Genomic DNA, 12319 nt, shown 5'->3' with positions numbered 1-12319 from the left:
ACTAATGGAGGTTTATAAATTTGTTACGAGACATAGCTTATGTACGCAGTAGTGGAAGCTCCCCTGGGCATTGCAAGACAGAAGTAGTTTTGAAAGCATGGACTAGCAATGATCCAGTAGACCAAGTATAAAGCCGATTAGCAAAGCTTGAACTGGGAATGACTCAAACTCATTTGTGGACATAAGGCAAGCAGCAGACGGTGCGTAGGAAATAACTAGCGTCCCGGTGCTTCACCACACAGCACTCAGCCTATGTAGAGCTCTTACCAGCAAGCAGTGCGTAAGTCTTAGCCAAGCATCCATCCACAGGCTCATCATCATTGAATATTTTTGCCGGTCAGTTGTGCAAGGGATCGAGGAGGAGAGAGCACTCTCAGTTAAGCTTGGTGTGAGCTTCCCAACTCCAATGGGTACTGCCTTTGGTACTACTTATCCATTTCAGTGTACCATAGTGCAACTGGACCACTTGGTTGGTCTATTGAATGCATGAAATGGGGCATTTCCCCATGCATCTTTGTTGCTAATATAATCAGTTAATGATCTCTCACGCGGATCCACGCTTCCAATACTTAGGGTATTTCCCCTCTATTCTAGTTTCATGCCAACCACCTAGGCTTCTACCTTTTCAATTTTGGTAGTATCCCAAACTAACTTCGGGTTTGAGGATTATATCACCATAACTCCCTTAGCATATCCCTCGTTCCATCGGTTAAGCCTTAGGCCAATAGTATAATCCACGGGTATCCTTGGGAGGGATTCGACTTTTGGGAGGGATGTCCTTTGTGCCTTCAATGTCTGCTTGGGCCAAATATTGGTCCAATTAATGTTTTTGGTGGGGTGAAATCAATGTTCCATGTAAGGCCCATTGGTACCCCATGTGCAAGTCTAGAAAGAAACCAAGGTAAGTGCTCAACAACTTGCCACTTTAACATCTACTACTAGTCACCTTCCATTGGATTTCACTATCATGTCCATCCATCACATGGGAAGAACAATTCATATTCATCACCTTCACTATTTCTTAAGGAGAGCATCTCCCCATTGAAATCGAGGATCCCAATCAAATCCAATTTTCAAATCCAGTCCGAGTCCTGGCTCTACATTGTCTTCAATGCTTCATAATGTTTTGCAAAAGTGGTCCAAGCATTAGCTCCGTAGATAATCATCAATCGGATACTAGTTTTATAAGTATCAATCCCAGTTAGGTGGAAAATGCCAAGACCAATCCAAGTTATGGGGGCACACTAGCTGCATCTATCCCTTGCTATATGACTTACCTCAAACAAAAAATTTATGTAACAATAATCTACATATTTCTCAAAGCATTTCTATATGTAGTATGCCCATTCATCCTTTTTGCCCAAAGCATGCCTAGGGAATTAGAAGATTTCAGTGAAGTAGGCATCCATCCATCACCCAAAGAACATAATGACCAAGGGGATCTTACAAGGATCCCCGAGGGGATGTGTGTGTGTTTCCCACTGACCGCATTTTTGCAGGTCCGACACACAATCCAAGTGAGGGTAGTAGTTCGCCCATCACAATGGATTGGGTCGGACTAATACCTTAGATAAAATCCAATGATGTGTCATAGCGATTTCTTATAGGTCATCATCCAATGAAGTGTCATAGTGATTTCTTATGGGTCGTCATCATTCCCTTAATTATCGACATATCCTTCTCATAGTCTCAAGCCTATGCGGTTGTATCATTTCGAGTAATTCAAGGACTGTTATATATTCCATTAACCGTGTACACATTAACCAGGAAGGCAAGGGCATGTGTATTAGCATCCATAAAACCTTTCTAACAAAAACCTAGTTAGGAGCATACCATATAGGTCCCATAGAATCAAACTAGGAGAAAATGCTTCAATTTGCATGCTAGTTCTAGTAGATGTGTATCCAATTGAAGTATAGATACTTTTTGTAAAGTTGTAGATCCTTCACGATCAAGAGTTTTTCAACCATTTTTTTAATGGCCAATGCAAGCATAGCACTCCTTTATGAGTGGGAGAAAGTGCATAACATATTGCTACAAGGTGCAGAAATTTTGCAAGAAATAAGTGGTCCTTGGCAGTACTAGACCCAACTATGGACTCGTGCTACGTCAGTCAATCCAATAGGTAGTTTACAAGTACTTTCAAACGTAATGCAAGAGAGTTGTAAAGGAACTTAAACCACTTTGCATATCCATATCAGGCATGAATGGCAAAGATCTAGCATAATGCAAAATATATATAGTAGCTCGCAACCGTCCATATAGTAGAATGTAAGCCCTTGAAATTGTAGGTCCAAGGTCAAGGCGTATCTCACGTAAACACAAGATCTAAGACCTGCGCAATTTTGGCCTCAGCTGCAACTAAGGCTTGCTGTGTATCTCGCATATACATAACAGCATGATGATGCCAAAAAACTAAATACGCTATGTAACTTATAGGTACATGAACTAGGAAACAAAATAGCGAACTGGTCTAGAGCAGAATCTGTGGAAAACTAGGGCGGTCATTATGCCCTCCAAGAAACACGGAGTAAAATATGGCTCAGGATAGATATACGCGGGGTGCCCACGACCTGCCAACCCCCCCACCATCGTAGCCCTTACCTCACCGGCGACTTCGTCCCTGGCATCCCAACGTTGAGCCTTTGAGCCGTTGCGCTGTTGATGCTCTCTAACGGAGCGAGCCAGTGCCGTTATAGCCACGTGCTGAGCTTAGAGCTTACCACCTACCTGCTACAGTCTCGCATCCTCTAGCTACAGCCCGGGGCTGTAATTGCAACTACCAGGGAGGTGATCCTCCTTGACGCCTAGCAGGACGACCACTTCGCCATCCTCCTTGCAGCCGAGCAGGACCACCAGGCGTATATCTCCCAGCGGACCCTCCCAGCTCTGTGCTCAGTCATCCAGTCGAGCCCGTGCTCCTTCCAGCGTCCTCCTAGTAGCTAACCCTCCCAACTCTGCGCTCAGCGAACATTTGAGAGCCTTTCGCAGACCCAACTCAGCTCTCAACTGGACTTCTGCTACCACTCCCACTCCCACTGGAAGCTACAGAATCATTCGCAAGTAAGCCAGATTCCTTTCATGAATCCTTCCCCTTCACGTTCTTGAGTATTGGCATGCTTTTTCCAATAATTCTTATGTTTGAGTCTTCGTTATAGCTCCATGGAAGGTTCCTTTTCATTTGAAGCAGAAAATATGCATGCGAATACTGGCAAACGTGATACGAGCTCAAGAGGCAATCATCGAATACATGTTCAGTGTCCTCCTACTGGTCAATTCAATAGTGGCTCTTTAGATTGGAAAGTAAGGGTTGATCCACAATCAATGTACGATGTGTTGCACGATGCGTACATTCATTGGGATAGAGTTTCCGACTTTATTGATGGAGAGAACAATTTGCAAAGTGCACCAACTAACTTCAAGATTCGATCTAGCCGCAAACGGAAGCATGGGTCTTTGGTGCAACCTAATGCGGACTCATGGATTGAAATGACATGGTATGCTTCGCTAATTCAATCAATCATTAATGCGCAAGGATGCCAGGATTCATTTAGATATGCTAAGCATTGCTTGGGACACTGTCTTACGATACTAAGTACCTGGAATACTTTTTCAGTATTAAATCTAGTTTTGTGTTATGCTAATAGCACTTATTTGATTCCTTGATAGGTGCTGGTGTTCATTTGGTCCAACCGATTCATGAAAAGAAGAACTGGAGGAGCACACGAAGCAGCCCAATGTTGAAGGGGGAAGACATTTGGTTGGATGCCAGTGCCATTTCTATGTGTCGCGCCTTTACTTATGGCCGACAATTGCTTGTGTTAGGTACATTGAACCCAATCATGTAGATAAGGAAGACAATATTTGCTATGGCATCCATTAAAATGGAGAAGCACATCCCTGTAATATGGTACTTTCTCCTTGGTTTTTCGTTGAAATTAAGAGATGGATCACTAACTTGTTGCGCAATGGCTCGACACCTCCACAAGTTCTTCAGCATCATATAACTATAGTGCAGAAGAATGCTGAAGAACATCCAAATAAGCCTCTAGGTAGAGATGCCTTTCTCACCTTGCGAGATATTCTTAACATTGCCACAAAGTTGGAGACCATTTGTTTCAAGGCATCTACAAATGATGCTTGTAGTGTTCACACTTGGGTGTTAGAGAATCCAAGGCATACATTCATTTACCAGGAGTATGACAAAAGCAGAGGACAACCATTTCTTCTTGGAATTCAAACGGAATGGCAACTTCAAATGCTTGATAAGTATGGGAAAAACAACATCTTAGCAATGGATGCTACATTCATCGATTATGTTGTCATTTGGCCTTTTAATTATTAACAATGTTACATGTAGGAAAATATTTGGGCTCCCAATTTACCTTTGCATTTGGCATGTGAGGTAATGCTGGCTAAAGAACTTGGTGAAGAAGGTGCAAGATTCTCAGACAAGAGCAGACAAGTTTAGGGATTTGGGGCTTATCATGAACATGCAAGGTAGGGGCCTCAAGAATGCTACAAAGAGAAGCAAGGATGCCTCACTTCTAGTAGACTCTCTCTTTCAAAAGTATAAGTAAGAAGCAGCCTTTCTATCTTACTTCAATGAACAATGGCGATAAAAAATTGGTATGCTTTATTGTTTGTATACTTTTTTCCACTGTAACTCTTTCATACATGTAGTATCCATGCAGGCATGTGGGTACGGGCCACTCGGACACTATACCATGCTAACCAAGATACTAATGGGAGTATCGAGTCATATCATGGCATCCTTAAATCAAGGTTCTTGATTGATCGTAAGACTATCCATGGTCATCGTGTGGATTGGCTAATACACAAGCTCATGTCAGTGGTTCACTCTTACTATTGGTATCAAGATACACTCAAAGAAGCTAGATTCAAGAAGAATTTCAATTTTCGAAAAATAGTGCTTTCCTCCATCGAGCGTGCCAAATCTATTCATGATCGATTTGTGATATTTATTGATGATGATCACGAGCTTGCAAAGGTCCAGAGCATGAGTCAACAAAAAGTGTGGTATACAATCTATCATGCAAATTATGAATGGTCAAGTTGTAATTGCCATTGGGCAATGAATGGCAATTTATGCAAGCATCAAGTGAAAGTAATGATGCTCAATGGCACTGAGGTCCACACTATAATCTCAAAGAGAGTACATATTTTGGAGAAGCCAAAGGAGTCAATAATAGAACCCTCTGATTGTCTTGGTGAGTAAAATGCTTTCACTTATTTTCTAAGGTGTCATGTAACACCCATGAAATATTTGAATGGATGGGCTTGTCATTTTTTAACTCTTGCAGACATTGATGGCCATACAAATGAAGAGGAGCAACATCTGGTACGATGCCAAAATGTGCAACGCGATGATGGTGAGTACTGTCAGACAAACTTCATGTGCAACGATAAATTGTATAAGAATGAGATTACTATCTCACGATAGATGATTTTAATCCATGCCGTGCAATCTCCACAACCTCATGTTCTGATGTTGGTGTGTAGAAGAGGACACACATTTGCGACCTCATCTTATGAGGTTGTCATCTCAGCTACTTGGCTTGATGAAATAGATCAAGGCAACCATGGCAATGCAATTACGATATCCAATATGTGAATTGCAACCTATCAATGATGGCTTTGGAAATACATTACATCGTGCAAAACCATTTATTGAGGCAATGATTACAAAGAAGAGGAAGACTTCAAATTCCCAAAAGTCTAGTTTTCCATTACCATCTCGAGAGAAAAGGTTGACAATGCAATAAACATTAGAGAAACATGTAGAGAAGTCTTTTCCATTACCATCTCGAGAGAAAAGGTTGACAATGCAATAAACATTAGAGAAACATGTAGAGAAGTCATGACACCGTCCCTTGCAGATATTTGGTCATGGCTCTTCGCTTATGTTTTCTTTTGGGGTGTCCTCTTGGTGGGGGATATTGTAAATTAGAAGGCTATTTTTTAAAAGCAACTACCCTTTGTATTGTTAAGTGCCTATCTTTTTGTAAGTGCTATTGAGGCCCCATGCCTTCTCTTAATTTTTGGGGACCATGTCTTGACAGACATGATTTCATTTGCTTGGTATGTTGTTTCATGTTTTACATTGTGTTGCTTCACATACAATTTGAAAGATAAAGGTGTTTAAATATTTATCATCATGGGTTTCAAAGTAATGGCTTTAGGAGTTAGAAATCCCGAAAGATAATTTGGACTATGGAGGCTCATATTCTGATCATGTTTTTGGATTGTGGGGGGCTTATCATGGGGTTTGAGGGGCTTATCAACACGAATTTCATGCCTCTAAACTGGGAGGGAGGTAGAAAAAGGAGCGAAGGGGCTGATGAACAGAAATGCCTGTCACCCGAGAGCTCTGGCTGGAGCTGAGTGGCTGCAGAGGTTTAGCTGGGCCTGGAGCTTCAGCTAGGGCTGGGGCGGCGGGGCTGGCTTGCAGGCGAACAGGCTCCTGTGGCTCACAGCGCACAGGTATAACGGCTCGTTGGCTCCGTTAGAGGCAGCAGCATCGTCTTTAACGGGGTGGAGCTGCGTCATCTTTAACGGGGGCTGCCAGAGTGTCTCATTGCACCGGTGCCTTTGATGGTGGGGAGGGTTGGCAGGTTGTGGGGCTTTTGTCACAAACGACAAGGGCACCCTGCGTATATCTATCCTGATATTTGACTGGGCGGGAAAATCTATCGCAAGTTTCTCTCCCAATCGCGGGGGAGTTCCTAAGTCATAGTGGGCGGTCCTTCCTTCTCTCCCAGGGATTTCCTGAGTCATCGAAAATCCTAAAGTAATGATGACTACAAAATTCCCACGTACCAGCGATGGGCTTACAAACAACTCCATTCTCAAAAGACTGCCTCTAATTCTATATTACAGCTAATTAGAGCCAAATCTGTATTGCCCATGCTTTGTCTCCTCGCATCGTTTTTATTCGATGTTTTCAAGATGTCGTCCAAAATTGCAATGCCAGTCCTGAGAGTGGCTAAAATCGAGCCAAATGATGAGCCAGACACGACGAGTCAGTAGATATCTACTGTTATTCGAGGCATAACTAAGTACCGTACCGGAGAGCTGTGATCCTATTAACGGAATATACAAAGTCGCACACAGAACCTTTGGCGCTCGTGGCCAAGTTGGCTCAGGGATACTCATCTCAAGGCCGAGTGTTCTTAGCTCCTAGACCAAACACGAGCAGCACGTTTGTCTCCACGGAGAAGGAACCGAAGCATAGTAGAACAGAGTTTTTCTCTCACATGGAGAGTGGGGGGCGGGGGGAAATGACCTACTAGGCATCGAACATCTCCCTCAACGATCGGTGTATCCTCTAAGAGATCTCCTCAAGCCCCTCAGCGTTTAGAGTAGATGAGCAACCTACTCTCCAGGTCACCTCGTGGATTGGTTGCACAATAGTAAAGGTGAAGCATAGATGTCAAATCTCAAAATTAAAAAAATGTGTTTTCCACATAGGCATGCAATTGGGGTCCAATTAATGGAAATTTTTTATGTCATGAATTTTCGTTCTATACATCGAGGAGAAGGTGAAGACGCACACAATGACAATCCTTGGTGCCATAATCCTTTGGCTACTGCAAGGTGGTCAGAGGTGAGTTACATTCCATCACCTCCCCTTAGTGCATGCATTGCTACTTAAGGTGGTCAAGTGTGGTTTTTACATGTCAATATCTCCCTTGGGTGCTTTCATTGCTACTCTTAGGTGGTCAGGCTTGTTTTACAAAATATTGGCAAGGTTGGCAAGGGTTTTTGTTTCTCAATACATTCCATTGATGTTACCATTTGGCTCATGGCTTGATGACGATGCCGTGTAGTTGACCTCCTGGTTCTTCAATCTGCAATCTTCTTCCTTGTGTAGCTTCATGCATGATGCTTTGTTCTTCCATGTGCCTTAATGCTTTGTGTGTGGATGCCATGCTTTGTGCTATGGTCATCTCATGCACTTGTGCTTTTGGCATGCTTATGACAATGATGTGTAGTTCTCATGGCTATAGTGCACATGACATGAAACATACTTGACCCTTTACTCTTGTTGAGAAGCAAGGCTAACTTCTTAAAAAGGAGGTTAGATTAGATCACTTAGGGCAGAAGATGCTGGCTTGTCTCTAGACATATTGTCAGTTCATCAAGATGCTCCTAGGAAAGATACAATTAACTTTGGTGCTTACTTGTCCAACCACATCATAGACCTGTCTCTAACTAATACACTAACTTATTTCACTTTTGGCCACCATTATATTTTCCCTGTCTCCACCCCCCCCCCCCCCCTCTCTCTCTCTCTCTCTCTCTCTCTCTCTCTCTCTCTCTCATTTTGTAGCTCCACCTATCATCCAATCGCCTCACCTCTCGAGGTTAGTTCTCATGGCTATAGTGCACATGACATTAAACATACTTGACCCTTTACTCTCGTTGAGAAGCAAGGCTAACTTCTCAAAAAGGAGTTTATATTAGATCACTTAGGGCAGAGGGTGGTACTTTTCTCTTGACATACTACCAGCTCATCAAGATGCTCCTAAGAAAGATACAATTAACTTTGATGATTACTTGTCCAAACACATCATGGACTTGTCTGTAACTTATACACTAACTTATTTCTCTTATGGCCACCATTATATTTTTCCATCCCCTCTCCCTCTCTCTCTCTCTCTCTCTCTCTCTCTCTCTCTCTCGGTGTAGCCCCACCTATCATCCAATCGCCTCACATCTCGAGGTTAGTTCTCATGGATGTACTCCACATGACATGAAACATACTTGATCCTTTAGTCTCGTTGAGAAGCAAGGCTAATTTCTCAAAAAGGAGGTTAGATTAGATCACTTAGGGTAGAAGATGCTGGCTTGTGTCTAGACATACTGCCAGCTCATCAAGATGCTCCTAGGAAAGATACGATTAACTTTGGTGATTACTTGTCCAAACACATCACGGACTTGTCTCTAGCTTATACACTAACTTATTTTACTTCTAGCCACCATAATATTTTCCCGTCATGTCTCCCTCTCTCTCTCTCTCTATCTCGGTGTAGCCCCAGCTATCATCCAATCGCCTACGTCTCAAGGTCAGTTCTCAAGGTGCTCCTAGGAAAGATACAATTAACTTTGGTGATTACTTATCCAAACACAGCATGGCCCTGTCTCTAACAAATACACTAACTTATTTCACTTCTATCCACCATTATATTTTCCTCTCTCTCTCTCTCACTCTCGCCTCTCACAATGGTTCTTGCTTCAGTTTTCCCCTCTCAAGAATCTAAGTGTCCATGGAATAAGAAAACAATATTCAAGGGTTCTTGGTTCAGTTTCCCCTTCCCAAGAAGGTATTTCAATGATTTTGAGGTCCATGAATTAAAGGATCATTATGGTTTCGATGATTTTCAAAACGTATTTCAATTCACACTACCATTATATTTTTCCATCTCTCTCTCTTTCTCTTTCTCTCTCTCTCTCTCTCTCTCTCTGTGGCCTCCATTATCTTTTTAATAAAATGGTTCTTAGTTCAATTTATTTCCCAATAATCTAAGCATCCACGAATTACAAGATCAGAATGCTTTCGATTATTTTGAAACATGGTGCTTGTTGTAACTGACGCAACTGTAACTCCATAATATAGATAGAAAATCCATTTCTTCTCTCTCTCTCTCTCTCTCTCTCTCTCTCTCTCTCTCCCCTCCTTTACCTTTTTTTAAAAATGGTTCTTGCTTCTATTTTTCCCTCTCAGCAATCTAAGTGTCCAAAGAATAAGAAAACAATATTTAAGGGTTCTTAGTTCAGTTTTCCCGTCCCAAAATCTAAGCGTCCATAAATTTTAGGATCATAATCGTTTCAATTATTTTGAAAATGTAGCTTGTCTCTAACTAATAGAATAACATATTTCACTTCCGACCACCATTATATTTTTCCCATCTCTCTCTCTCGCTCTCCTCCATTACCTTTTTTTTTAAATGGTTTTTGCTTCAGCTTTCCCCTCTCAAGAATGTGTCCATAGAATAAGAAAACAATATTCAAGGGTTCATAGTTCAGTTTCCCCTTCCCAAGAAGGTATTTCAATGATTTTGAGGTCCACGAATTAAAGGATCGGAATGGTTTCAATGATTTTTGAAAACGTATTTCAATTCAGGCCACCATTATATTTTTTCATCTCTCTCTCTCTCTCTCTCTCTCTCTCTCTCTCTCTCTCTCCCCTCCATTATCTTTTTCAAAAAATGGTTCTTAGTTCAGTTTCCCCTCCCAATAATCTAAGCATCCGCACTAAGACGCCGCAATCATGCAATGCAAGGAACGCCGCAGTCACGCAGTGCAAGGAACGCTAAAGCAGTCACGCAGTGCAAGGAACGCCATAGTCACGCAGTGCAAGGACTCTGAGGAGCTCGCTGAAGATGGCAGTGCAAGCACCATGATGTGTGAAGGAAGTGCTTAGGAGGTCGCGGGCGGGAGAGGACATTCAGGACGTGTGACTAGAGGGAGGATTGAGAGCTCAAAGGACGATGCGGGAGCGGGAGCTCAGAGGAGTGAGAGGACGATTTGGGAGCTTAGATGGGTATGCCCGTAGAAGGATAATGTTCAATGGAGCCTTAGACTCCAGACTCCAGAGGCTCAGAACCTAGATGCCAGGTGCAACGGGAGCGGGAGAGGCAGTTATGGTATGGCGATGCTAGCGGGCTAGCGGCGCTGCCTCGTTTATGGCGTTTGAAGACTCCCCCTCCCCTCGCAACACGTGGTGAATCCTCAAGCCTCTAGTCCAGTGCAAAGTCCAGAGCCAGGTCCCGTCGCATTGCCTTTGCATGCCGTCGTAGTCTGCCTCCACCCGCCTCTATCGTCGATCTGCCTCTATAGTCTGTCATGGCCACGTGGCCTCATCGATCCCCCTCGCCATCTGCAGTCTGCTCCTCCTCTACCTCGACGCTCTGTCCTCTGCCTCGGCCACGTGTGTTGGACTCTGGACTGTAGGCAGCTCTCGCCAGTGTCAGGTCTGCCGTGCCAGACTGCTCCATGCCATGTCACCTTGCCTCTGTCGCACCCACACCCCTGTGGCATTCAAATTTTCACACGTCGCTGCACAGTCTACCACATGGCCGCCATGTCCCGAACCACCACCAAACCTACATCTTGCTCCCTCCAGACCTCTACATAATTGCCCGTTGGATCGGAGTCCATGTGTTGGCGTCTCGTGAAGCTCACCCTCCTTAAGAAACAGTATAGAAGTGCAGCTTGAGTAAACGGCACAAGCCTTGAGTTCGCCCTTTGTGCTTCCTTGAATTTCGTGTTGGGCCTTCGTAGAGCCAACATGATTGCTCGGGGTCTTCTCAAATCTCATGAGCCTTCAACTCCTTGAGGTTTGTGTAGGCTAGTCTTCTCATTGGCATCGCACCACAATAGTGGTGTGAACACTTCCCAATGGCTCTCTCCCCCATGCTCTTCCCGCTCCCATGTAGAATCATGCTGTCAGTATCTGGGATAGCTATCTATCATAAATGCTCCAAGTTGGGGTTTGTGGCCCGTATATGAGTGCTTCCAATAATTTAATGGAGTGCCAGCAAGGTGGTAGTGCTAGTACATCCATTATTTTAATAAATTAAGCTAATTGGAGAAATAAACCTTGTTTATCCCTATATGAATAAAAGATTCCACCAATTTTCCTATCATATTTTGGCTTCTATAGGCTGCTTGATGCTCGTAATCTCAATTCCTTCTCAAGCGTCCGCTCCACAAAGCTGGCTGAGTCCATAGTCATCAAACTCTATGTGAGGTCTTCCAATTGGGTCCTTCAAGCCATATGCAAACAAGGTCTCAAAGGGCGGGGACTGAGCTTGTGGCATATCCATCTCGGGGAAATAAACATCTCTATAGTACATTGTGGACATCTCTTCTAATAAAAATAAAAATACCAATGGAGAGAGGTCCTTGGCCTCATGTTCCACTCCACCAGTCATAGTGCATGTTATTGGGAACTAGCATTGTCTTTGAGGTATCGAGAGGTACTAATGGTAGCTAAAACACTTGTCAGTGTGAGATTTGTTGAGATAGGCATGGTGATTCCCAATAAGGATGCTATGTCATGAAAGCATAGGACTCAAGGAGCTCTTCAGTAGTCATAGCATCCCAAGTTCCTACCCAAGGTAACTTTGCAAACTAATGGAGTCTGTTCTGCTTGAGAATCAACTTGTTGCATTGTTGAAGTCAATTGAGTTCAGTGCACAGAGTTTTAGAATAGATTTGCATTGCTTGATGGGGTGATATTTTGGCTCAAAGGAGGAGGAAGCCATGGCACTGGTGTAGATGAAGGCAATGC

At 43.3% G+C, this 12319-nt stretch overlaps 1 protein-coding gene across 1 annotated transcript; it reads left to right on the top strand.

Moving 5' to 3' along the window:
• The first annotated feature begins 2535 nt into the window (after positions 1–2535).
• On the top strand, positions 2536–5759 carry LOC147888466 (uncharacterized). The gene is made up of 6 exons (XM_087392166.1): positions 2536–3497; positions 3670–4318; positions 4422–4500; positions 4695–5231; positions 5325–5393; positions 5524–5759. Exons 2-6 carry the CDS (start codon positions 3908–3910, stop codon positions 5589–5591), a joined length of 1164 nt encoding a protein of 387 aa, XP_087248292.1. The 5' UTR covers positions 2536–3497; positions 3670–3907; the 3' UTR covers positions 5592–5759.
• Positions 5760–12319: the final 6560 nt, after the last annotated feature.

The sequence above is a fragment of the Dipteris shenzhenensis genome, chromosome 21, assembly GCF_047967505.1.
Source record: "Dipteris shenzhenensis isolate YYH24624 ecotype China chromosome 21, Dip_SZ_1.0, whole genome shotgun sequence".
NCBI lineage: Eukaryota > Viridiplantae > Streptophyta > Polypodiopsida > Gleicheniales > Dipteridaceae > Dipteris > Dipteris shenzhenensis.
Note: the sequence above shows the minus strand (reverse complement) of the source record. Positions and strands in the feature narration are given on the sequence as shown.